The following is a 25,226-nucleotide window of genomic DNA, read 5'->3' on the forward strand; positions in this document are numbered from 1 at the left end:
AAGGAGTCCTGCCTACACTATGGATCACGCACCGCAGCCTCCGGCGCTGAATTTCACATCTAGCTCTTCAAAGCACAGACCAGATCAGGAGAGTCATCAACCCCCATCCTTCCACTGCATATTTATAGGAAACTCACTTCTGATTTGAGCTCACCGTGCCCACTCCTCCGTGCAGCCGGGAGTGCATTTTAATGTGTGCATTTCTACTAGCAATCAGGTTACTAAGACATCCTTTCATTATCTTTCTCCACTTTATAGCTAGAGCTGAAAAAAAGCTTAAGCAGCTACTTGTATTTAGAGACCCTCATCGGACCTTCTGCCTATGCACGTTTTTTTTTTTTCATTTCAGGAATGAGACAAAATTTGGAAAGTCTTCACATGAGACAGCAGGAAGCCTTACCTCTGATATTAAAACAGCAAACGGAAAAGCAAAAGCTTTTATTTAACAAGCATCTAGTACTACACGCAGCTGTAATTTCGTGTTAATGTCACACAGGTGTGTGTCACATCACAGTTTGTATCATTGTCAATCAAAGCTACCAAAGTGGCCATCTAGCATGGTCCGGGCAGGATGAAAAAGCCTGGAGGTGCTGCTAGCTGCCTGCGTCTACTCTGTGGATATTCAGAATGAACTCTGGGAGGCTGGTTCAAGTGGCTTATTTCCAAGGCAATTAATTCTTTCTCAAGTAAATGCGTGTAAAAAATGCTCCTTCAGCCTGGTGGCACCTGACACTGCTGGCTTCTTAAGACATATTAGCTCTCACTGGCTGGGATTGGAAAGAATATCACTGAAAACATGGCAGAAAAGTGTCTCTGGTTTGTGTATGCACATGTTTGAATAGCTTCTGACCACACATTTCATACCTACCTCAGGGCAGTACTCATGTACACCAGCTCCCGACACCGTACACTCGTGCACGCACTGCTGTGGATGTCCTTCAGAAGACACTGCAAAAGACTTTTGCAAAAGGCTTCTTCTCCATCGTATCACATGAGACTTGTTAAATTGGCTTGGGGAAGTTCTTCATCAGTTGAGAGGAAAAAATGATTCCTAGGCAAATGGGGAAGCAGCTTGTCTAAATAAGAGCGCCCTAAGCTGCTGCCCAAAATTGGAGACTGCTCTCAACCCTCAGGCTCTTTTTTTGTCATATCATTTGAGAAATGCAACTGTTGCATGGAACCCTTGAATAATCACTTGGTATCAATACCCAGGGACCTTGGCAGCTGCATTGAATTACTTCTTGGTCACACCGCCTAGTGAAATTGCAGCTGGAAATGTGGCTGCAATCATGCCAGCTACTCAGATTGCATGGGCTGAGATGCTGGGATGTCAGCTGTGACAGCTTGCTTTTCCTGCATGAATTAACCCTTCGGGGACTCCCTCCTCGCCACTCGAGGCCGTGCCTGTGAAAGCACCTGCGCCGTTTACCTGTGAACGCCAACATGCAATCCCCAGAGCTGCTATGACCCGAACTTGAGCAGCTTTTCCCCAAGGCGTTCAGTAGTTGTTTCATATTCTCTGTCTCCAGGTCATAAATAAGACAGACTGGGAATTTCGGGGAAGGAGGGCGGCTCTTCAATGCTGCTGCTCTGGTGAGGTGATGGTCCGTGGCACAAGGAACCCCCCTCAGACTAAGAAAAACTGGCAGGTTCCAGGGCGTTTCTGTCTCTGTGTTTTTCCTTGATAGTCATGGAGAAGTAGAATAAGAGTTATTTGAAAGGCTGCTTGTGGGATGTTATGGCAGAATCATCAAGGCATCTTATTAAAGCTGTAAAAGTGTGAATTTGAACCTTGACTCTGCTGTAGCGGTAAACGGGTGCCTATGTGTTTGATCCAGGGGAGGAACAATACCAGTCATGTTCCCTTTGTACAAGCCCTTGGTGATACAAACAAGGTAGATGTATCAGCTCGATGTGGACACATTCTTCACCTTGCTATTATTCTGACATACCGGAGAGCTTAGTGAATCTGCCTTCCACTTCTGCCATCCTCCACTTGCTCATCAAAGAGTGATGAGAATTTGTTGTGCAGCTCAGCAAGTTAATATTAGGGAATTACAAATGTGGAACGTAGATGATGGTGGTGTAGAAATGCCGAAAAGCCTGATTAGGAGCTGCCTACCCCCATAACATCCAAGACTTCACAGGGATCAGAGAGAAAATGACAGATTTCACACACCAGCTCCGATAAATTTTACAGATTGCCCTGGGCTGCTGGGGAACCATTTCAAAGCATAAAAGTCATTGAGATTGTTTCCTTTCTTGTGTAGTGATGAGAACAATTTTTACAACATTGTGCTTTGCTCTCACAGGGCTGTTTTTCTCTGCAGTGTACTCACCAGGCTGCAAAAGGAGGGGAAGAGCGGAGCATGGCTCCTTTGGATGTTGTCTGCCGAGGGTGCACCACTGCAGTGCTGCTCAGTTTGGGCTTCTCTGCCTCTCTGCTCCCTCTGGAGAGAAGAAGGATATGCCTGTGCTCTTGCCACCCCCCTTAGCTCTTCTACTTTCATAGACTTGGCTTCAGCTGGCTTCAGTCCCAGAGCAGCTGAGCTCTCTAACAACTCTCTAGTTATTATCCCAGGGGAATGGGAGGTTTAAAAAATTGCAAGTTTAAAATTAGAAGGTCAAAAGTCCTTGACCCTTTTTCATGATCTCCCTCTCTTTCTAGCTCATTCAGTAATCCCTTTTCTGTGTAAAAAGTCTTCAGTAAGACACACGGGAATATCACAGAGTCCAGTTCTATAGTCTGGCTGTAAAGCCAGACCTGGCTGCCCAAGGTGAGCAGTGGCAACCTCTGGTTGCCAGCAGTTAGGTCCTGTCACTGCACCCAGCATTACTCTTTTGAGGAGACAGGGCAGAGGCTAGTGCCCTTTCTTCCTCCCACCCAGGAAGATGATTTATCCTAATCCATTTGTACCCGTATACATTTTAAGCACCCACGGTGTCCTGCGGCAGGAAGCTTCACAGCTCACCCAGCTCTTCCACGAAGACTTCCCAATTGATCGCTTTGAATGTGTCCCCTGCGAAATATTGCTGTGCACAGTGGAAAGCTGCCATCAGTCAGGCGACTGGCAGCGGGTTTTACCTCTAATTTGTGATAGAGAAATATGATGTGATGTGCCACCTTGGGAAGGCTGCTGTCTGCCCTGAAGGAGGGGAGCGGGCTGGCTGATTAGCTCGTAAGGTCATAAAGCGCCGGGACAGGCACGTTTTGCCTTTTGGATGTAGCATTGATAAGGTTGGAGTAGTCTGACACCACTGTGTTTGATCAGACATCTGTAAAGGCACTGTGACCCAGATGAGGTTATTAAAATGGAGAGGAGGTGAATGTAAATGAACTGAGCGGAATAATGTACCCCACGTGTATCGTGGGATGTGAGACCATCTATAGCTTCCAGCAGCTGTGACAATTACAGGGTTTGGGCTCTGAAGAGATGTGTCCCCAGCGAATACTTTTAGCCTCTATTGCTCATCTTGATCTGTCAGAGCGAGGAGGCTGCGGATATGAGAGATAACAAGCTGTGGTAAGGTACTGCTGCTTTGTTTCAAGCTCGCTAACTTTGCTTCGTGAGTTCTTCTGAAGTAAATGTGTGACTTCTTGAAGTAATTTGGATGTAATCATCCAGGAACAAGAGATAACAAGGTCCCGTTGTTGCAGGTTAATCTCCCCTAGCAGCACAGCTGGATCCGTGCAACCTCCTCAGCACAATGAATTTGGATGGGAAGAGGTTCCTGATTCCAAGCACTGGCTGAGAACAGGGACCTTCCGTCTCTGGAGCATCATTTGAACCTGAGGATGATTCCCAACTGGATTTCATTGCATCCATGGAGTCAGAATGTGATCAGTATGTGCATCAGGATCTTAAAGTGAAGGGACATCCTCAGGAAAAAAAAAGAAACAACTAGGATCTCTTAAATGTACCCGTGGCACAGCATTTGGAGAGGACTGCAGCAATGACTGCTTGACCAATTCCCTTTTCTTGGTCTTCTCCTGATGGCTGCTTGATGGAGAGAGAAGGAGCTGCCTGTGATCGCCTTGCTCTGTGTACACACATCAGGGATTGATATCCCTGCTGAGAATCCCTCAGACCCCATCCAAAACCCCTTAATCAGGAGAAATCCTTCTTGATATCCAGACTGGACTCTCGAAGCAACATTTCGCCCATCAAAAGCTGAGGATGAGGTCATACACCAGGAAGTAAAAAATTCAGGATGCTGAGCAATTTTGGTTTTCTTTCTTTTCTGCTAATTTAGAGTTGTAGTTGGTTTTATGAGTTAAACTCCCAGGGTAGATGTGTGGCCCTGCAGCACTCATGCAGGAATTCAGATGGTCAAGACTTTGCACACTTTTTTGCAGATACAGGCGGCTGCTTTGGCCGTGCCAAGCCAAGCGCCGCTGTAGAGTGGCACACGGGGGGTCACTGGTGGTCTACTGCACATCGGTGATGGCACTGTGCTTTGGCAGCCTCTGCACTGCCTCATCCAATGGTGCCTTGTTAATCCACCTGCTAATTAAATAAACCTAATTAGGATCTAAGTTCTATGTGTTTTATTCACTTAGGTCCAAATTCAGCTAAGTTAATATTTCGTCTGGCGGAAGTGAAGGAAGTAAAGGAGGTCTGCAGGAGACGTTTTAGTTGGCCTGCAAAGAGTAACCAAAACACCAAACCTGTTGTCAGGAGATTCAAACTCCACTGGTGTCCAGAATCAAAAGAGGTTGGAGACCACAGTGTTGAAGCAAATGTCCAACTTTCCTCATGTGAGTAGCCCCACTGAAACCAGTGAGGCTACCTGGATGCTTAAAGGCAGATCCCCTGTGTCCAAGCCTCCTGCTACACCAATGCAGATAAGAAATCACAGGAGTGAAGATTACGAGATCAGGCTCTGGGAGTTTTAAGCCTTTCTCTTTGAAATACAGGTTACATTATCCCTGTGGTTGCACCCTTCTTAATAAGCTAAGGAGGGTGAGTGTGTTTTCTTTCAGATGCATGCGGAGTCCCAGCCAACACATGGTTGCCTTTTACTTAGCTTATCAGGATGGAAGTGCAGGCAGGAAAAAATCCTTGTTTTGTCAAACTTAGTATTTCAGCAGCAATACCTTTTGCTGTTTCACACCATGCCTCCTTTCTAGTACAACCGAGTTGGAAAACAGCGATGCTTATGGGAGGTTTTTAGAAGCAGGAGGCGGTACAAGAGATGCAGGAAGCCTTAAGAAACAGCACAAAGGCCAGGTACTAACCCGCACGGCTGCACCCCAGCCTTCCCCATGCTGTTCCCAGCAGTTTCCAGAGCACGTAACGCAAACCAGCCTAACCCCAGCCTGCTCTCGGCAGTCTTGAGCTCCTGTTTTAATTCGGATGTCAGGTTGCCTGACCCTACAGTGCAGAGGGAGACCTCCCTATGCTGTTTGTAAGGAATGTTTCATCTGCGTTCATTAAAAAATAAACCGGTCTTTGTTCCTATTGCCTCTGCCATCCAAAAACCGTCTTCCTGAGAATATAAATACTGCCAAAGTTTCTTCAGTCCACAGCTTTCTGGGTGAAGTAAATTGGTTTCTTCTCTGGGTGTATTCCTTTCACCTATAATAAAATGTGTTTTATTGTATCTGACTGCATTAATTGATGCCCTGGTTATGCACAGTGCACAGGTCACATAGTCAATATTCTTTATCATTTAAAACCAGTAGGATTTGTGATCACTTCAGAATCTGTCTCCTAATTTTAGGTATTGAGAGTTTGCTTGTTTGTTTGTTCTGTTTCTCCCTGTGGCCAATTTGAATAACAATAATGTTGTTAATACAAGGTTTTTAACATTCATAGCACTTTAGGACTCAACCTGCTCCCTGGGGGTATCGTCAGGCAATGCTTTCCTTGAGTGAAATGACAGAGCCTCTACCAGTTCAGCTACCATCTCCTTCTCACACCACTGTGATAAGCAGTGCTTATTTAAAAGGAGAGCAGAACTGGTCACTCACAGTACGAAGTCACACCCTGTTTTGGAGGCAGAAGCAAAACCCTGACTTGCTTCAGAGGAAGAAGGAACGGCCTGAGAGGAGCAGAGCAAACTGTCGGGCAACCATTGGAGTCGCTGGAGGTTGCAAAGAGGCATCATCATCAGCTGAGTCTCTCCCAAAGCTTCTTATCCTGTTGTGTTGAGCTTAGCAACAAGTCTGTCCCAGTCACCGTGCGTGCTGTGACCTGCTCCTCGGTCTGACCAGAAACGTGTACGGCAGGGAGGGCTGGCCTGCTCCCGTGTCCTCTGGACCCCGCTTCTCCTCCTTCTGGAGAGGAGGCAACGTGAAGGACTTGGGTGTGTAAAGGAGGTGGTTGTGTGCTCGTGGATTTGCTCTACTATTTGCAGTTGAAGTAGACTGACTGGGTTTTCTACAGATGTGGGGTATGGCAAGTGGTTCATAGAGGGTGCTCATGTAGAAGCTCTTCCAAGAAGAGACATGCTCCCCTACGTCCCTCTGCTCTAGTCAGCTGTGATTCACACACAAGCCTGGGTATATACTTTACACGACCCACAAACGTGCAGTTGAAAGAATTCCTTGTCTTATCCCCCTTTCTGAGTTTGTCTTCCATGTGCGCTCTCGCTGACAAATGTTACGGGAAGAACAATTAACCTAAAAGGTTAATTCTGGGCTTCATGGTTTTTAGGAGGAGCATGCCAGCACCCGCATGGAGAGGAAGGTGATGGGCATTTGGGGAAGGGGGAGAGGAGCTCCTGATTCCCGTCACCTAGGGTGCCCCGTAGGCTCTGTGTCCTACACACAGCTTCCCTGTCCGGTGCCCTGGGGCGCACCGGGCACCCCCGGCACCGCCTGGGGAAAAGCGTCCCATCACGGGGGAAAAAAAAAAGAAAAAATTATCAGGGGCTGCCCCCCCCCTCCCCCCCCCCCCAGCCCTCAGCAGGGGAAAAGGAGCTGCCCTGGCTGGCTCAGCCTCCCGGGGGAGGGCTCTGCCGGGGGCAGCCCACCCCACGGCAGCCCACCCCACCGCATCCCACCGCATCCCACCCCACCGCATCCCATCCCACCCCACCGCGCATCCCGGCGGGAGCCCCCGCCCCCGCCCGCTGCGGGACGGCAGCCGCCGGCGGGGCATTGCCCTTTTAAGCTCCGGCCCCACCGCCTCCTCCCCGGCTCCCGGAGGGGCTCCGGCAGCCGCCGCGACCTCGCTGCCTCCTCCTCTGCCTCCTCCCGCCCGCTCCCGCCGGCAGCTGCGGGCCGGGGCCGGGGCCGGGGCGCGGAGAGCCCCAGGGCGGCGGCGGGGCCGGGCTGCCCCTGCCCCCGCTGCTCGGGGACCATGGGATGCTGCACCGGGCGCTGCACCCTGATCTTCCTCTGCGCTTTGCAGCTGGTAAGTGGAGGCGCTCCGGGGGGACGTGGGGGGGGCGGCGGAGAACGGGGGGTTCGGCTCCCCCGGACGGGGACGGGAACAAAACCCCCGCGGTGCCCGCTGGCCCGGGGCCGGTAAAGGCTCCGGTTCCTCCTCAACTTCGTCTCGGAGGAGGAAGGTGGAGGGATGACAGGCTGCGCTCCGGGGACGCTTTGCTGCGCGGGGGGATTTACTGATGCCTAAAACTCGGAGAAACGCTTAAAAAAAAAAAAAAACCCAAACAAACAAAAAAACAACCAAAAGTTCTCAATTCATAAGTTTCTGCTTATAAGATACAACTAAAAAAAAAAACAAACGCACCCAAACCAGTCCATCAAAGGAGTCCCAGTGGGCTCGGTGGCAATGTCGCAAACCACCACAACCCAAACTTCATGGGTGCCGAAACCCACCGGTCCCTTCAGCCTCTTGCACGCCCAGCTGCGAGAAGGGGCTCGCCTGTATCCCACCCTGCTCGCCCGCACGGGAGGGCTTCCTGCTGGCTTGGAAGGAATTGATTCAAACCTCCTTGGGATGAAGTGCTTAGGTAGAACGTGCTTATAAATGTGCAGACATTTATTTAGGAATAAACTTCCCCGGTGTGCAAAAAGCGTGGTCCGCGGTGGGCGCGGGTTCCTCGTCCTCACGACATCTGCGTGCGTGTCGGTGCGAGCAGCGATAAACAAAGGTCTGGTTGTTCCCCGAGGGTCCCTGTGCATCCAGCCTGGATCTGGAGGGTCCCCTTCTTGTCAATAGCTGATGGGCTCCAGGGCTCCTCCGGCCTTAAAAAGGAAACGACAGCATCTATGCATTTAATTTCATTTACTACTTCCAAATTTGCTTTATTTTGGAGCGTTAGCAGCGTGCAGGAAAGGGCAGGCTCCCCGCTAAGTTCTGCTGAATAGGAAGCGAGTGCCAAGGGATGAGTCCAGTTAAAACTCTTTGTTTTGGAGTCGCTTCTGTGACAGCAGCGGGGCTTCTGCGCAGGGACGGGGAGCGGGCGCTTTGCTGAAGGTGGGAGAGAACCTCTCCTTAGAAGAAACCCGCCTGGTTTTTAAACATAAACCACCAGCCTAAAATTGAAGGGCAAGAGGGTGAGAATGCAACCCTGGTAACTCTGGCTAGCGCAATCGGAAGATGTGGATGGAAGGTTTGGCTGGTAGTTAAACAAAATACAGAATAGAAGTGGTGGGGTTCTCTCGCGCACAAAGCGTCTCGCTAGGCATATTTATGAGCAAGTTGAATGGCTGGGGAGTGTATTTAGTCTCCCGGATTATTTCTTTTGATTTTTCACCCGTGATCACAGAAGAAAGAAGCTGTACCCTCTATTACATTAGAAACTGGCACCTCAACACTCACTGTCTCTTAAACCCATCCCTATGTCATCCTGCTTTAAAGCACGCACTCACGCACACTGGAGAAAGGGAAAAAAAAAAAGAGTAAGAAAGAGAAAAAGCCATGAGCTGCTGGTGCTGTTCTTGTTTCTGACAAGCGTGGGAGTTTTCTCGTATCCAAGATACAGGGACAAAGAACCCCCAGCATTTTATTTTCCTTAAGACCCTCCTCCTCAAAGAAAAGAATTGGTTTGGCTCATTCTTAAGCATGTTTGGATGCCTTGGCCAGAGCGATTTCCCATGGCACTTGCTGGGTGAATTGGTAGAGCTGGAAAAATGTGAACTATGGTGAGGGAATTCCTGGAGCTGCGCTCCGATGGGGGTGAGGTCAGGAGATCCTGGCCGGTTCCCAGCAAGTGCTTGGGTGAGGGTCAGATCCAGCCTGGCACTTTTTTTTTTTTTTTTTTTTTTTTTTTAAGCAAACTTTGTCTGTAATTCGTCACATCACTTCCACATCAGTACGGCCAAGTGACCTGCAGGACTCGCTGCTGCTCAGGGTGGGTTCTGCAAAGACAAAACACTGAAGCAATCGGGCCAAGATCATCAATAAATTATAATGACGTGAACTTCCTTTGTTCCTCTCGTGTCTCTGCTCGGCTTCATTTGATACTTTGAACCCTTCACGGTCTTCCCTGTATTTTGCCAAGGACCGTGTCTGCCACTACCAAAGTCCCAGGGGTGAAATCCTGGCTCCTGTGCGGTCACTGGATGCTTTGCCTCTGACTTAGATGGGGAGAGGATTTCAGTGCTGGGATTTCCCACTTCAGTTTTGCAGCACACCCCTATGTTTCTTTACATTTCTCATGTCTGTTCCTCGAGGCTTCACCAGGGCTTTTTATAAACAATGAATGGAAACACAAAACACCACCACCAACCCCCCCAGCAAAAAAAAAAACAAACAACAAATTGGGAATTTGAGTTGCAATGCTTCGTAGAGATTGTTTTATTATTAGGTGCAAGTAGCTGAGTGAGCATGTGGGGAAGTGTTTGCACGTTGCAGCCTAAATGTTTCCCTGGGAAAAAAAAAAAAAAGGGCAGAAAACAAACATATTCATGGTTGCACTGTACACTCCCGAAGAAAAAGTTTGTGATCCAGTCGGAGAGCAGAACAACGCGTGAATTGAAGGCGCCGCTACACAATGCGAATACCAACCAGATCTTCAGCCCCCCGCGGGCTGAGCGCTCGTGGCGCAGAGGGAGGAGGAGAGCCGTGTGCGGCTGCCTGAAGAAAATCAGGGCTGACTCCCCAGCGGTTTGCTAATCAAGGGAGGAGGGCAGGCTGTAGTTTGAATAAATAATTTGCCCTGTTCCAATTTTACGTTATTGTTTCCTTGAAACGTCCACCTTAGGCTCTTGCTTTGCCGGTCGGTGCTGCAGGGAGGCTGCGAGAAGGTTCTGGCTCTCCCTCCCCCTGATCCCGGTGCGCGTCGCTGACCCCAATCCTTCCCCTCTTCCCGCCCCACCCCTGCCTTCAGCAGAAGTTCGGGTGAGCATTGGCGCGGGTCAGGGCCGCCCTGCAGATGAGCTTATCCTCGGCCGTGGCGCAGAGGAGGACCGTCAGCAAGGCGATGGGTGTTGGTAGCCCAGAGTTTGCGCATCCCAAGGGTGTCGTCGCCTGCCAGTTCTCGCTGTGCCCGAGCACCTCTGCCATCGGGGGCTGCCGTTACCTACAGCAGCTTCCCAGCCCTTGCTCATCCCTCCCCGCCTTTGGGCAGCCGTGTATTAAGAAACACGAGCAAAACTTTCATGAGGTATAGGCCTCCCCAGGAAAAAATCAGGACTGTGTAAGAGAGCCTCTGCAGAGGGTTAAGAAGCGTCCCTTGTAGAAATTGGGGTTGAAAAGGGCTTGTCAAGGGCAGGGTTCCTCAGCCCGCGTGCTATGACAGAGACTGTCGCACCCAGCGGGACTGGGGACTGGGCGGGTCATGGTGAGAAACCACAAACGAGGGCTGCACCTCGGGCAGGGAGATATTAAACAAATTATTGATTTGCTGCTTTCCTCCCTGCCAGCGTGAGATTGCACCCAAACAGTGTATTTTCTGGAGCAGTCAGTGGTTGCGCACTGAAGGCGCTATGTGAATTTATTTCTACCGAGCATGGAAAAATTCCCTCCCTCACTGTGCCCTGTCCCAATAAATCAAACAACCGTAGTTTCTTTACATTCTGTCTGTGGATTGAGAGCTCAGATGCCAAGCAAAGCCTGGAGACAATTTTACAGATACATTATAAATCCCCCCAGAATAAGAGCTTCTAATGGAAAAAGTGACTAATACTTCAAATGAGCACAGAACAAGGCACCCTGGGACGGCACTGCGTGTTGAGACTAACCAAAAGTAACTATATACCCTTATTTATTTATTTTCCTCATGCTCTCTTTCTGCCTCGCTCCCTTCTCAGCGATGCCTTTTTAATCTCTTACAGAAGGGGGTGACCAGTTTTGGAAACTATTTGAAACCAGCACAGATCCGTCTCTAACTACTCCCTTGCAACTAAAGCGGCCGCGTCGGTTTGATCCAGGCGTAAAGCGATGAAGAGCACGCGGGGGGTGAGGGCAGAAAGGGGAGTGTGGCAGACAGGCGGGTGGGATTGCACGGCAAGGCAAGGCAAAAAAAAAAAAAAGCCTGAGTTAAAATAGGTGGACTCGGTCGGGTCGGCACACATGGGCTGCGAGAGGGAGGGTGGTAGAGCGTCTTCCCAGCCAAGGGAAGGAGCAAGCAGGGCGGCGGCACCTGCACTTTGGGGGTGGCGGAGATGCCTTCCTTGGCTTTCTCCTCTCCATCCCAGGGACACGCCGAGCTGGAGGCAGGGTGGGGAGACCCACTTCTCTGCGGCTGCCTCCGGAGCTGGGCCAGTTTGCCGCATCTGCGGCGGGAGGTCTGAGCTCGCGCAGCTGTGGCACGGCTGAGCACAAAGCGTTCAAGGCAAGAGCAGGTGCGAGGGGAGGCGCGGGCGTCCCTTTGCTCATCACGCCGCTCAGGACCACTCCGAAATTACCTTGGGCTCTCCCCAGCTGTTTATCTCCTCCACGTTTTGTGCTTTAATTATAATCCCTCTAGGGAAGGGACTGTCTTTTGCATATACGCACAGCACCTAGCCCCGTGATGCCTTGAACCTTTCCTGAAGTCCTTGAACAATACTCCAGGCTAAATAATAACGTAAGTCTAAAGACTACATTTGACAGATGCTGTCTTCTCCGTGTCTGTTCCAGACAAAGGAAAATTAAAGCTGTGCCAATAATAGAGCTCGTCAGCATTTTCCACTGAAGCTGACTTTCAGTAGAAACCTGGGGATTTGACTAAATGAATATTTTCATGAGAAGTATCTGCTTTCCATAGACAATTCTGAGTTTTTCTCCCAAGTTTTGGCCAGAATATTTTGGCGAAAGATCAAAAATGTGCTGGCAAATGTTTGCTGTGCTGGCAAACATTTTTAATTTTGGAGTTGTGGAGCTTTTCTTACAAAAAGTTGAATTTTTGCATGAGCAGATTTTTTTTTTTTTTTTTCCTGAGCAGCTGGAGTCAGTACCACTGTAGCACAGTGGTCGAAGCCCGAAAGCTTCTGGGCAGCACAAGGGAAGAGGGGCTTGGGGCACGTGTTTCAGATGTGCCCCACTGCAGATTGCACCTTGCCTGGCAGCCCACATCCACGTTTCCCACAGCGGTGGCAGAGGTTGCAAACGCCTCACAGGAACCACGTTTCTTTGTGCCCTCTAAGCAAACCCATCCAGCCCTTTCAGATCAGGAATTAAATTTGGCAAAGGCCAAGCCAAAGCAGCTGAGGGCAGGGTGGTATTGAAGTCAACTCTTCTTCTTGGAGAACCAGGGCTTTTTTTTGGCTGACACAGTACGTTTGCCTGACCGCTCTCCGATTTCTCCCGGCCACTCCCTGCTCCTTTGCCTTCCCCTTTTTCCTCTCTCTGAGCACCAGGGCTGTGCAAGAAGAGAAGGAGGCAGTTTTCCCCCGATGGGGAACCTCTCCCCCCGGCCGGTGTGGGGTTAAGGGAGCGCTGCGCCTGCCAGCCCCGAGCTGACGTTGCTCCATTGTGTGCTAATAATGTACGGAAACTCGGATCCTTTTGGCTGGGCTGCAAAATGGAGCTCTTCCAAGAATCTGCTCCAGGGGCCCTCAAGTAGGAACTCTTGGAGAATAAACTGGGTAACAAAGGCCAGATTGTGATCGCTTTTCCTCCAGGAAAACCCTGGAATAGCCCATAGCTTTTCGAGCACTTAAGAAAATGCATATGATCTAGCGAGCAGTAAGTGCCCCAGCTGTAGCATTCCCTTTTCCCATTAACAAAACATTGGGTTTGAGGTCAGGAGAACTAAACCTTTCTTTCTTATTAAAAAAACCCCTAGAGATAATTTGTGATTTAATGTCCTTATGCTTGTGGGATTCCCATTGTCCCCTCTCCTCCTGGGCTGCAGTAGGTGTGAGGAGCACGCCTGACCACATAGGTTGTGGCTCTGTGTTTAAGTTTGGTAGAAAGAGAGTTTTCAACAAAGTGGAAACTTCTGTCTCAAAAGTAACGCATTCTTCTCTCATTCCCCATCTCCAGAACACGAGGAGGGAAAAAAAAGGACATTTCTGGGCAAAAAAAATGAAAATACTCTGGCATTTAGCAATGTTTGCTAAAAATGATGGGGAGGGTTAATTGTGCCAAACCCCAAATATTTTGGACTTTTCAGAAGTGTTTTCAAGCTTCTGTAAAAAAGTTGAACAGTCTCACTAAAAAGAAGTTGGTTTGGTATTTTGTTTTCTTTTTTTTTCTTTGGAGTTGTACACTCTGGAAGTTTTCATCTTCCCAATATTTCTGACGTCATCGTGTCTCCCCCAACTTGTGTTGGGGTTTAAGGGGAGAAGTCCTCAAAGAGAAAACACAGGCTTGGGCGTTCCTGCAGGGTGGCGGCTTGTTGAGTTGACTTGTTTTCTACTCATAGGCCAATGTGTTTTGCTTTTTTTTTTGTAGAAGGAAACTCAATGAATAAACACCCTGCAGAATTGCCAATCTGAGGTATTTTGTAATCATTCTGGAATCACATTATGTTTAATTACGTTAAAGTTCACAGGATTTCACCGTAAGAATAAATGACTTCTGCTGCTCTTGATTCTTGAGCTCTGATAAGGGTCAGAATCTTATTTCATCTTCTTCTTGCCAGGGATAATAGTAGGGATTACAAAAGCAAGGATTAATAGTAGTAAATGTAGGGAATCACTAGTAAAGTAATAATAGGAAAGTGGGTATTAATAGTAGAGGTGAGAAAAACTGAAATGATTGAAATATGTGGCAGAAATCTTTGAGATGGGGTTTCAACAAAGGTGCTGCTTCTCACCAGCGTATCGGATTTGTGTTTCATGTTGAACTCGGAAAAGTCAATGGTGATGTTGCTTGGGCTTCTCCCTGGGTTAGCTGAGTCCTGGGCTCGATCAGAAAGTCCTGGTGAAGTGAAACCCAGAAGTTTTATTTTGCTTTATGTTCCGAGGTTTCACAGGCTAGAGAGGAGAGAGCAGCAGTCCTCTGCTGGGGCAAGACCGAGAGATCCTCCCTTGACTTCGCTGTAGCTCATTACCTTCAACTGTCTTTTCCAAGGGATGCTTTTTGGTCTCATTTCCACAAGGACTTAATTGCCATTTTCCTGGTGTCTGTGGCTTGTTCTCAGCACAGCTGCTTCTGTGTCAGGATGTGAGACACAAATATGTTGTTTATCAGGGAAGCTCACGTCCCAGATTTTCTCTCAAAGGTGAGGATTCATGGAAATTAGGAGAGCAGCTTCTCTGATCCCCCTTCCCCCTTCATCGCGGATGTTGTTTGGGTGAATCTAGGTTTAGTAATTGAGGTGTCAGATTCCCTGACACCTTTCGGCTGAAAGGATGATGGTGTGGAAGCGGTGACCTCCGCTGCCATCTGCCACGGCTTAATGAAAATATACTGTGGGAATCAAGGCAACAGCTTGTCTTCATCACCTGCTTGGAGAAGGCAGACGTCAGGAGCTGCTGTGCCAGCTTCCTCTGCCACCTTCCAGTGACTGCCCAGCCCTGCGGGCAGCTTCCCACCTGCTCTCCGGGCTCTCTCAGGCCAGCAAAATATCTGCTTTCTCCCCTCTTTTTTTTTTTCTCCACTTTTTTCATCCAATGCTCAAAACTCTGGAAAACCGGGACCATCATCATATTTTTTCTGCACCAACGGAGCAAGCACACAGATGCCCACCCAGGTCCTGGTGTGGGAGCACAAGTTGCCGCCCCGCTACGGCAGCAGGCAGTCCTGCTGCAGGGCGATGGAGCGGGAGGGCTGAGTGTGTGTGTGGGGATCCAGCCTTCATGCCCTTTCGGCACTTTGGGGCAGCCCCTCGCCATGCAGACTTGCTTCCCATTGCACTGTCCTCAGAGGAGACAAGAAAGCAGCTGAGGATCCCCCTGATGAGATCCTTGGAGATGGGATGCCTGGAGAGGGGTGGGCCAGGCTCCTCATCCTGGGTTGCTCCATCCCACACCCCACATTGATGCCCATGAGCTCCGTCTCCCAGCTCTAGGAGGGCACTGCTCTGCAACAGGATCTCTTTTCTCAGCACGGTTCTCCAAGTCTCTTTCCCCGTCGTTGTGCCATCCCCGAATGACCTGGGACATCACTGACCTAAGGGAGGTAGGTCTGAATGATACAGGACAGACTCTCTCCTTCGTTACTGAGCACTTGGGCAACCAGTCACCTGGTTGAAGGTACAAAAGAACAAGAATTGAATATTACTAAGGATAGCTGGGTTACACTTCTCCTCAAGGGCCAAGTACACTTAATAAAAAATGAATGCTGGTGCTCAGATGAACACACAGTTACAGCAAATATACCAAGTCTGGGAAGAAGCCTCCTGTGACCCTTCTCTGGGGAACAGGGACCTGTCGTGTGTCTCTGGTGATTCTTGACAACAGCCATGGACCCATTAAAGCATCTGGTGCTGAGTTATATTTCCCAAGTGCTGTTCTCTGGAGATAGTTCATCTGCAAGCACCGTTTCATCTGAACAGGGAAGGTGAGATAGAGGACACTACAGAAGCGGATGGAGCATTTTATTACCCACACAGAACTTATAAAATATTGAGTGTAACCTTGCATGGAGTGCTCTGTATGTGTGTTCATCCATCACAGATAAACAGCCTCACCACAATTAACAGTTTGTCACTGTCTATCTTCAGCTCCACCTGAAAATTACCTCTGTAGTAACCAGAGCTCAGTCACAGTACTAGGACGGTTAACCTACCTGGAGACCAGGAGGAATCTAAATCCTGACTGGATTTGTTTGTATTTAGGAGGTTTGGACATTGTTTCTACAGTACTACAGTGAGAGCATTGCCCTGCACATTAGAAATGGCTTCTTTGTGTTGGGAGTATATTGGGTTGTACTCTAAGGTCCACAAGCCAACTTTTCCCCTACAGGAAGCTCAGCAGATAGATGGTGTTTTTGTGGAGGGCATGTGACAGGGTCTTTCCTTAATATTACTGCTGTGGTCCAGATACTCAGGAGTGCCTAACTGCGTGCTGTGAGGCTTGGGAGCATCCTTTCCTCCTTTCAGAGATGCTGGACCCTTGATACTCTACTAAGAGGGAAGCAGTCCCACTTCAGTGGAGGCACCACGTCCAAATGCTCCAAGAACCAGGATGTAGTCGTGAGCACTTAAAAAAGCTTTTCTGCCCTCCTGAGAAGGAATTATTGAGTGAAGCTGACTGGAGAAAAACTCCTCCTGAACCAAAGACACTCCCTCAGCCGGACAAGACAGAGCTAGCCTGCTCTGACTGGCTTTGACCTTCATTTAGAGGCCTTGAAAGCAGCAGAGACCACATGTGTGTGTTTACCAGCTAACAGGTCCACAGAGACAAGGTCTAGGTCCACAGAATCATAGAATCATTTAGGTTGGAAAAGACCTTTAAGATCATCCAGTCCAACCATTAACCTAACATTACCAAGTCCACCACTAAACCAATTAATTTGTGGAGGATGACCAAGACCTGAGTCCTCAGACTTGGGTGGACTATTGCACTTCCCCAGAACCCAAAATACCTTTGAGGTCCTGGGCCAAACGCCTCCTGTTCAACTGCAGCACAGAAGAGCTTCTCCTGCAGCTCTTCCCTGGAGGATGGCGAAGAGAACACCCAAATCTCCGGCCAGATTTGAAGACTCTGTGCATTTAGATAGCTTGCATGAATATCTGAGCTACTGGCTACTTAGCCAAATCAAACCCAGTTCCTAATTTCCCGTGGCTACTGGTAATCCGTTAGCAACAGATTTCCATGTGTGAGATGAGAGCGGGCTCTGACAGGTGGCTGGCATCCCTAGCTCCGGCCGACAACACACTTTTTGTGACACCATTGTGGGAAAGGCGATACACCTGCTTATATTGTATATGTACAGAATTAAGGGAGAAATCTGATTATCCTAATTACTCAGAAATGCTAAATATGTGCAGAATACAGTTTGGCTAATTAGCCTGGGCGATTGCTGGCTGTTCGGCAGGGAGGAGAGCGAGTGTTGGGAGAAGCGTAACGGGAGTTCGCAGTCTGTTATGTGCCCTTTGCTTCCCGAGCATGTGGAGAAAAGTGAGCATGGGGGTTTGGAGATGTGACTGCTGGCCTTAAAACAAATTACAAAGCTGGGGAAGGGCAATTCTGTTTCAAATGTCTGCCACTTTTTAGGACTCCGGGTCTTCAAGTTTCCCATCTCATTACTCTGAGAGGAGACATTCAAGGGAAGGATGGGGCTGCCTTGCTGCGCAAACAGCTGGCGAGAGCCCCGGCGCTGACACCTCCGCAGAGGTATCTGTTCTGCGCGCTCTTTATCCTGCCTTCCTGCTGACACCCGCGGATTCTCAGATGCTCTCAGAAGCCAGAGGAGACCCTGATGGTTGTCGGTTCTGTGAATGGTGCTGCTTCATTTGCATTTAATGGGCTCATTTGCACCACAGAAACGAACGTTAGAAGAGGCCTTCTGGCCCAAAATCTGACCTGCTCTTCCCAGAGGAAGCCAGGCAGATGCTAGGCAGGGTGGGGGGTGGTTCATGCTGAGTACATCCCAAGATACTAACCCCCAGATGTCTAGATCCAGAGAACCAGGCTGGTTCCCCCAGCTCCATGCTGGACATACAGCACCAAGCAAACCACGACACCGTACGGGAGGGCTGCAGGATCCACACCGCTGTGAGGTCGGGACAGCTGGCATGCACACCTCGGCGTGTTCTTGGTCCTACAGTCTTGTCCTGGTTTCAGCTGGAATAGAGTTAATTTTCTTCCTAGTAGCAGGCACAGTGCTGTGTTTTGGATTTAGTAGGAGAAGAATGCTGATAACACGCTGCTGGTTTAGTGGTTGCTCAGTACTGCTTATGCCAGTCAAGGACTTTTCAGCTTCCCATGCTCTGCCAGGGGCACAAGAAACTGGGAGGGGGCACAGGCAGAATAGTTGATCCAAACTGACCCAAGGGCTATTCCATACCATACGGTGTCATGGGCAGTATAGAAACTGGGGGGGGTTGGCCGGGGAGCAGCAATCGCTGCTCGGGAACTGGCTGGGCATCGGTCAGCGGGTAGTGAGCAATTGCATTGGGCATCACTTGCTTTGGATATTATTATTACTATTATTATTCTATTGTTATTATTATCATTACTATTTTTTTATTTCAATTATTAAACTGTTCTTATCTCACCCCAGGAGTGTTTCTCACTCTCACTCCTCCGATTCTCTCCCCCATCCCAGCGGGGCAGGGGCAGCGAGCGAGCGGCTGCGTGGTGCTGAGCTGCTGGCTGGGGCTAAACCACAACAAGTCTACACAAAGCTCTGCCATCAGACCAGAGCCCAAACCCAGATCTTCTGGATATAATCAGTGCCCAAAATGCATGTTCATCCATTGCTCCTTCCAGCCATGCTTCCTCACATCTTTAAATAACCCCGCATGGCTTTTATTCCTGACCTAGCCAGATACTAATGCCTACCTCAAGCTTTTCCGAAGAGGTTAACCTTCCTGCTCTTAAGTCACTGGCCATACTCAGTGTGCTCAGGATCAGTCCTGCTGTCAGTTTAAAACGACATTAGATGGGAAGTTAGCTATGAGAAGCTACAGAAGTGTTCAGGATTCCAGGGCTGCCACTGAAACAGCTTAAAACTGAGTTGTGTGACAGCCTGCAAGAATAGATAGGGTGATATAAAAACTCTGCCATGGCTTCAGACAATAAAGACTGTGTCTCCCTTCTGATGAATAATGGCTCTTTGTTTTATTCCTTAGATGACAGGGCTGTTACAACTGCTGAGAACTGTTCCAGTGCTAAATATATGGCTGTGTAATAAAGGCTCTGCAATCTATGAACTGGGACTGAATGGATACTTGAGTGAATCATTTAAAGTACGATGAATTTCTGAAGCAGCTTATAGTGACAGGAGGTGGAGGGGCAGTAAACTCGCTTAGCCAAAGGGTGCCTTCCTTGCATGAGACGTAGCCCAGGTTTTGCAGCTGCCAAGTTTTTCCCTCATGGTGGCTCCCATGGCCATGTAAAGTTCCTCACTCCCAGCTTTGGACACTAACCTGCAAACAAAGAGTGTTTCAGATGGAGCTCCAGTGTTTGGTGGTGAGACACCCTACAGATTTTCTAGCAGAAATTCTGGAAAACCAGTCCTGGCAGACTCAATGGGAATGCAGCAGTAAACCTCTTGTTCAACGGTAACCCAGGGCTGAGCGCTCAGTGGGGTTTTGCCAGACCCCATCAGAAATAGCGATAGTCTGCAGCCTGCTATGATAAGGAGGACAACGCTGCTTCTTACCACCGCAGCGTTGTCACGCCAGCAGAAGAGGCGATGCACAGATATTGTTATCACTGTTCTGGAGTTCACCTCAGAGTCTTGCCAGATTAAACTTCCTTGAAATTACTTAATGTAGCGGCAAGGATTTGAATTTCCATAATGTGGATTAGCACTTTTCTATTTTAGCTAATCCTTGCAGACAGACCTGCAAGCAAGAAGATCAAAAGACTTGAAAAAACTGCTTGGAAAGTTTGGAGTAGGGACAAGGCAAAGATGCCATCTTTCCAAGGATGAGGAATCGTCTTGCACCTCCAAGGGGAGGGATAACGGCAGCGGGGAGGCAGGGCCACGTGCGGCTGAAGCTTTGCTAACGCAGGCTAATAGAGGGCAAATCTTTGTCCCCTTTCGTGGCCGGAGGAGACACAAGAGTTCACGAGTGCCCCACGTCTGAGCTGCCCCATGGTTTGGTGTTCAGTCGCTGCAAGGTCACCAAACTCTCGCACTGCAGAGACGCAACCACTGAAGATTTGCTGCAAACGAACTTTGTTCTCCAGAGCTGCCGAAGCGGCATCTATTGACCAGCCTCTATTTTAAAAGAGGGGAGGAAGAGGGAAAAAGAGAAGGAAAAGAGAAATTCAGCTTTGCTGTTGAATAAACCATGAGCCATTGAGGGGCTGCGAGTCAGCAGGGGAGGGGTAGGGGCAGCGCAGAAATGAGGGAGACGCAAACGTCATGCGAAAAATGAAGCGCAGGAGGAGCCTGGCCATTGTGCGACACTCTTGGAAACTTAATTGGAGAGTCGGTTGGTGGGAGGCCAAAAGATGTGTGCAATAAAGGAGAGACACTCGACCGGACTGAAAATGCAAACAAATTGGGTAGCACAACAGAAGAGATAAATTATGCTCATAAAATAAACAATGGCTGAGTGACACTGGATAAACAGTTACATATAATAACGCCACTGTTTGTCTCAGCCATCCTAATTGGGAGGCTGGGCAGCATCCAATGAAAACCCCGCGTTGCACATTTTCCCTTTATAATGAGGAAGATTTTCCCTCCCCCCGAACGCCTCCCCCCAGTCCCATTTAGCAGCAAACTGAAAGGCCTGGTTTCATTCCACTTTCCCACAGCAAACTCATCGTGGCAGGAACTGCATTAAGGAGGACAAGTAGAAAATGATAATAAATTGAGGACTCGCTCTTATTTCACCTTGTGACAAATCTATCCAGTGGGTGACTCAGGGAGGGTGATAAGAGCATGGACTGGGCTGCCGCTTTCCTTTTGACGCTTGGTCATGTGGAAAATAACCCTATTCTAGCCCTCACTCAAAAGGGCTTTCCTTTAAAAGTAATGCTTCTTAAAAGGCACTGAATCCTTATTTACACTGTTGGAAAGCCAGCAGCTCGCCTCCATCAAAGTGAACATCATGGGTCTCATTTCATCATCTACTTGGACTGAAGAGCAAAAAACCAAAGGGGATGCCGCACAAAAGATGATATGGTCAATGCCATTAATACAAGTGAGAGAACTTGTTAAACCTTAGCTTTTTTTTTTTTTTTTAGCATGATACTGTATTGCTAATAAATCCCTGATGAGAATCTTTTGTTCCATTGAACTCCTCTCAAGTATAGCAAGAAAACAGCGGTGCAGGGAATGGTGAGCATGAGAAAGACACGGGCTTAGCGAATTCCGCCATGGCCCACTCTCATGCTTTGAACCCAGCGCTCAGCACTGTTTGTAGCAGAGACACGCTCTAACCCTTGAATGACTGCCCGGAGCGGATTGCACTTCCCAAGCTGCTTTGTCAACCCGTGAAAGAGAGAGGCTGAACTCCAGCCTCAAATGCATCTAACTTTTCATCCTTAGGTATTTACTGAGCAGTTCACATGTGTCTCTGTTTTATTCCTTTATTGACCTAGAAAAAGAGAGCTGGATCTCAGCTTCCCAGCCTCTAATGCTCGCGGGGAGGTTAGAGCCAAGGAAGGAACCCAGGAGGTGGTCGGCCTTCCTTGCCTCCGCGAGCGGCAGGGGCCACCCTGCCGGGGCCGTGCTGAGGGTACCAGTGATGCCTGAAAGTCATCTTGGGTCGCACATAGAATCATAGAATCATAGAAACGTTTAGGTTGGAAAAGATCTTTAAGATCATCCAGTCCAACCATTAACCTACACTACCAAGTCCACACTAAACCAATCAAGGGTAGACCAGACTAAACCATGTCCCCAAGTGCCACCTCTGCCCATTTTTTGAACACTTCCAGGGATGGGGACTCCCCCACCTCTCTGGGCAGCCTGTTCCAATGCTTGACCACCCTTTCCGTAAAGAAATTTTTCCTAATATCCGATCGAAACCTCCCCTGGTGCAGCTTGAGCCCATTTCCTCTCGTCCTATCGCTAACTACTTGGGAGAAGAGCCCAACACCCCCCTCCCTGCCCCCTCCTTTCAGGTAGTTGTAGAGAGCGATGAGGTCTCCCCTCAGCCTCCTCTTCTCCAGGCTGAACACCCCCAGCTCCCTCAGCCGCTCCCCACCAGCCCTGTGCTCCAGACCCTGCCCCAGCTCCGCTGCCCTTCTCTGGACACGCTCCAGCACCCCAATGTCCTTCTTGTGCTGAGGGGCCCAAAACTGGACACAGCATTCCAGGTGCGGCCTCACCAGCGCCGAGCACAGGGGCACGGTCACCTCCCTGCTCCTGCTGCCCACACCATTCCTGACACAAGCCAGGATGCTGTTGGCCGCCTTGGCCACCTGGGCACACTGCTGGCTCATGTTCAGCCGGCTGTCGACCAGCACCCCCAAGCCAAAACTGGCTTTGCCTCCTAAAGTGGCTGGAAAACTGAAATATCCCTAGTTTACCTGTCTTGAGGGAGGCAAGGGAAGGTTTACAGGCTTGTTACCTGTAATTACTAAGGTAATTAATCAATTATTTAAGCACGACTGATTTTCTTCCAGTGAAGCAATCAGAAGATGAAAGTCAATAGCGATTGATTCATTTTCTAGCCACTTTGTAGAAGGGAAGTTGTTTGCGGGGAATTGTGGTTATTGGAAAATTCCTGCAATACCCCGAAAGCCTCTGACAGTCCCTATTTGTAACAAAATAGTTGTTTTCCTGTTTGTTCCAATTTAAAACCCTTCCTGTCGAAAGCATTTTACTGGAACCAGAAGCTGGACCGCTAAATGTTTTTCATGTCCAAAATACTCTTTTCTTCACAGCTCTTTTTCATTTCATGCTTTGATGACAGGCCTGGAAGTTTGCTAGTGTATTCATTAGGGGAGAGTTGGTCAGTATTTCTTCACTGATATTTATTTTTCAGCTGAAAAAATGGCTACATGTTTTTTCAGCTATAGTTTTTTCGAGCGATATTTTTCTTTTGTCTTTTTTTTTAAATGAAATAAGCACATTTTTATGTTAGGTTGTTTTTTTGGCAAAGCACAAACAACAGAGTGTTACTAGTGATGATTAAAACTCAGCTGTCGCAGTATGGGTCGTTTTATCCTGACAATAGCGTGCATGAAATGCAAGCAAATCACTTGGCCCGTTTGCAGCCATACTCCTAAAATACTTCCAGCTTCTAATTTGCCTGAAAACTTTCTGCATATTGCCACGACATGCAGGGGGGAAAGTCTCCTGGGTTGGTTTTGATATATAAACCCAGTCACTCCTGCAGCATTGGCTCATCTGCTCTGTCCTGACTTCCCAGCTGTTTATTCGACTAAAGTTACGTCCTGGGGCCGCGGAGGGCGAGGTGCGGTTGATAGCTGAGGCGAGCAGGAGCGGGGAGCGCGGCGGGTGGGCTGGCGCGGCATCCCTTGCCGGGCGTCGCCGGGGTTCGGCTGGAGCATCAACGGGGCTGAATTTGGGGGGGTGCAGGCACGGGAGCCGGGTGAGTTCACCTCTCTGCTTTGAGAATGTGACAGTGATGGGAAGGGTGAGGGAGCTGGTGCTGTGACCGTCGCGGGGAGGTCCCCAACCGAAAATGCCACCTCTTTTTATGGGCAGGCGGGCATCCAATAAAAACACCATTGCGCTGATGATGCGGTTCCTGCCGATGCAGGATGATGAGTATGAAATATTAAAGAAGCTTTTTACAAACACAACCCAAGTCTCCAGCTATCCTCTGTGTACAATGAGGGTGATATTTCCAATTCCACTACGTAGATGGGAAAGCAGACAGTTAACAGCTGTGCTGCAGGGCTTCGGTGGAAGCAGCAGGAGCAGAATCAAACCCAGGAGATCGATCCGTATTTGGGGTAACACCGGTTTGTGCTGCCCTGTGCGGGAGCCGGGCTGGATGTCAGTGCATTGACGCCCAGATGCCTCCGTGTTGTTTCCATGGAATCTTCTCTCCTGCTCTGTCAGGCCCAGATTTTACAGAGCCCTTCGGCACACGACTGCAGCTGGACGTACGCTCTGCCTCAAGTCAGCAGATGCTCCAGTGCTTCGCTGAAGGAGGGCTTCTGTCTTCCTCAAGGAGCTGCTGCCCGTGGCATCGCAGTGGGGCAAAAAGCATCATACGTAGCTGCTGGCAGGGGGAAAGGGAAAGCTGTAAAATCACGGGAAATGCATCCCTTCGGCTTCACGTGTTGTCTCTCCCTGACCCCCCCGCAACTTCACAGCTAGGTATTAGGAAGCAGAAGTGCTAAGAGCACTTCTCTGTGTCCTGGTAGGGGAGATAACGTCTTGCTCTATCAAAAAGGGTCCGTTTGTACGTAATTACCAGTGGAAATTTCAGAGTGGCTGTGCTCTCTCCCCTCCTGCTGCAGGATGATTACAAATGGGCTTTCCTTCTAGGAGCAAAGTTGCAGCAAGACCATGGCAGATCCCAATTTCCTAGATTATTAATAATAACGACATAATTTTCTTTCTCCCCTATTTCTCATCCACCCTGCGCTTCCCTTTTAATGAATTCTCTTCTCTCGCTGTAGACTCCGCAGTGACACCAGCCTGATTTGTAATGTAAATAGGCAGCCCAGCGTAAAGGCGACCTGCAAGAGCACCGCAGGGCTCTAATTATAATTTTCATTAAACTCCTTCTGTTTACGAATATCCAAGCAATCTGGCATTGCAGCAGGAGCAAGAGGAAATTAAAGCAACACTACCACTTAGCTACAGTGTCAGGGAGCAGGGACCCAGCTGTTGAGCAGAAACTGAAACAGGGCTCCTACGGACAAAGTTTTGAAGAGTTATTTCAGCCTTGGCATCCTTCCTCTCCCGAGCTTTTACCCCGCTTGCAGAGCTTGCATGTTTTTCCTTCAGAGGATCTGGCTGGTGCAAGTGTTTTACGCGTGATCTATTCGTGACCTAATTAAGGGGATCAGCTGCTCGAGCTCCCAGCGCAATGTGCCCCAGGGAGCCGGGAAGAGAGCGGCCGCTGAGCCGGCCCGGGACGGGGCGGGTGGAAGGTGCGGAGCAGAGGGAGAGGGACCGTCGAGCAAAGAGGAGGGAGGGGAGCTTTATCTAGCACGACAGATTTTGTTTCCACAAAAGATCAGTGACGCAGAGAGCATTTGTCCACACGTGCTGGGGAGCGTCCCGCTGAGTTCAGGGGTGCTCTGACACACAGAGCTATGCAAAAAGTGGGGCTTTGCTGGCCACGCTACATGGACACCAAGAAACTCTCATGCTCTTATTCCCCTGGTCAAGCAAAACAGCTTCAGGTGGCTTTCTGTAAGGTGTTTTGCCTTCAGAGAG

At 49.1% G+C, this 25,226-nt stretch overlaps 1 protein-coding gene across 1 annotated transcript in view; it reads left to right on the forward strand.

The window, feature by feature from the left end:
• Window positions 1–7,307: 7,307 nt before the first annotated feature.
• Window positions 7,308–25,226, forward strand: part of NKAIN4 (sodium/potassium transporting ATPase interacting 4) — a 53,491-nt gene continuing 35,572 nt past the window's right edge. The window contains exon 1 of the mRNA XM_075721193.1: window positions 7,308–7,361. Within this exon, the coding sequence (XP_075577308.1) occupies window positions 7,308–7,361 (54 nt within the window). The remainder of the gene's footprint in view (window positions 7,362–25,226) is intronic.

This window comes from Pelecanus crispus, chromosome 14, assembly GCF_030463565.1.
Source record: "Pelecanus crispus isolate bPelCri1 chromosome 14, bPelCri1.pri, whole genome shotgun sequence".
NCBI lineage: Eukaryota > Metazoa > Chordata > Aves > Pelecaniformes > Pelecanidae > Pelecanus > Pelecanus crispus.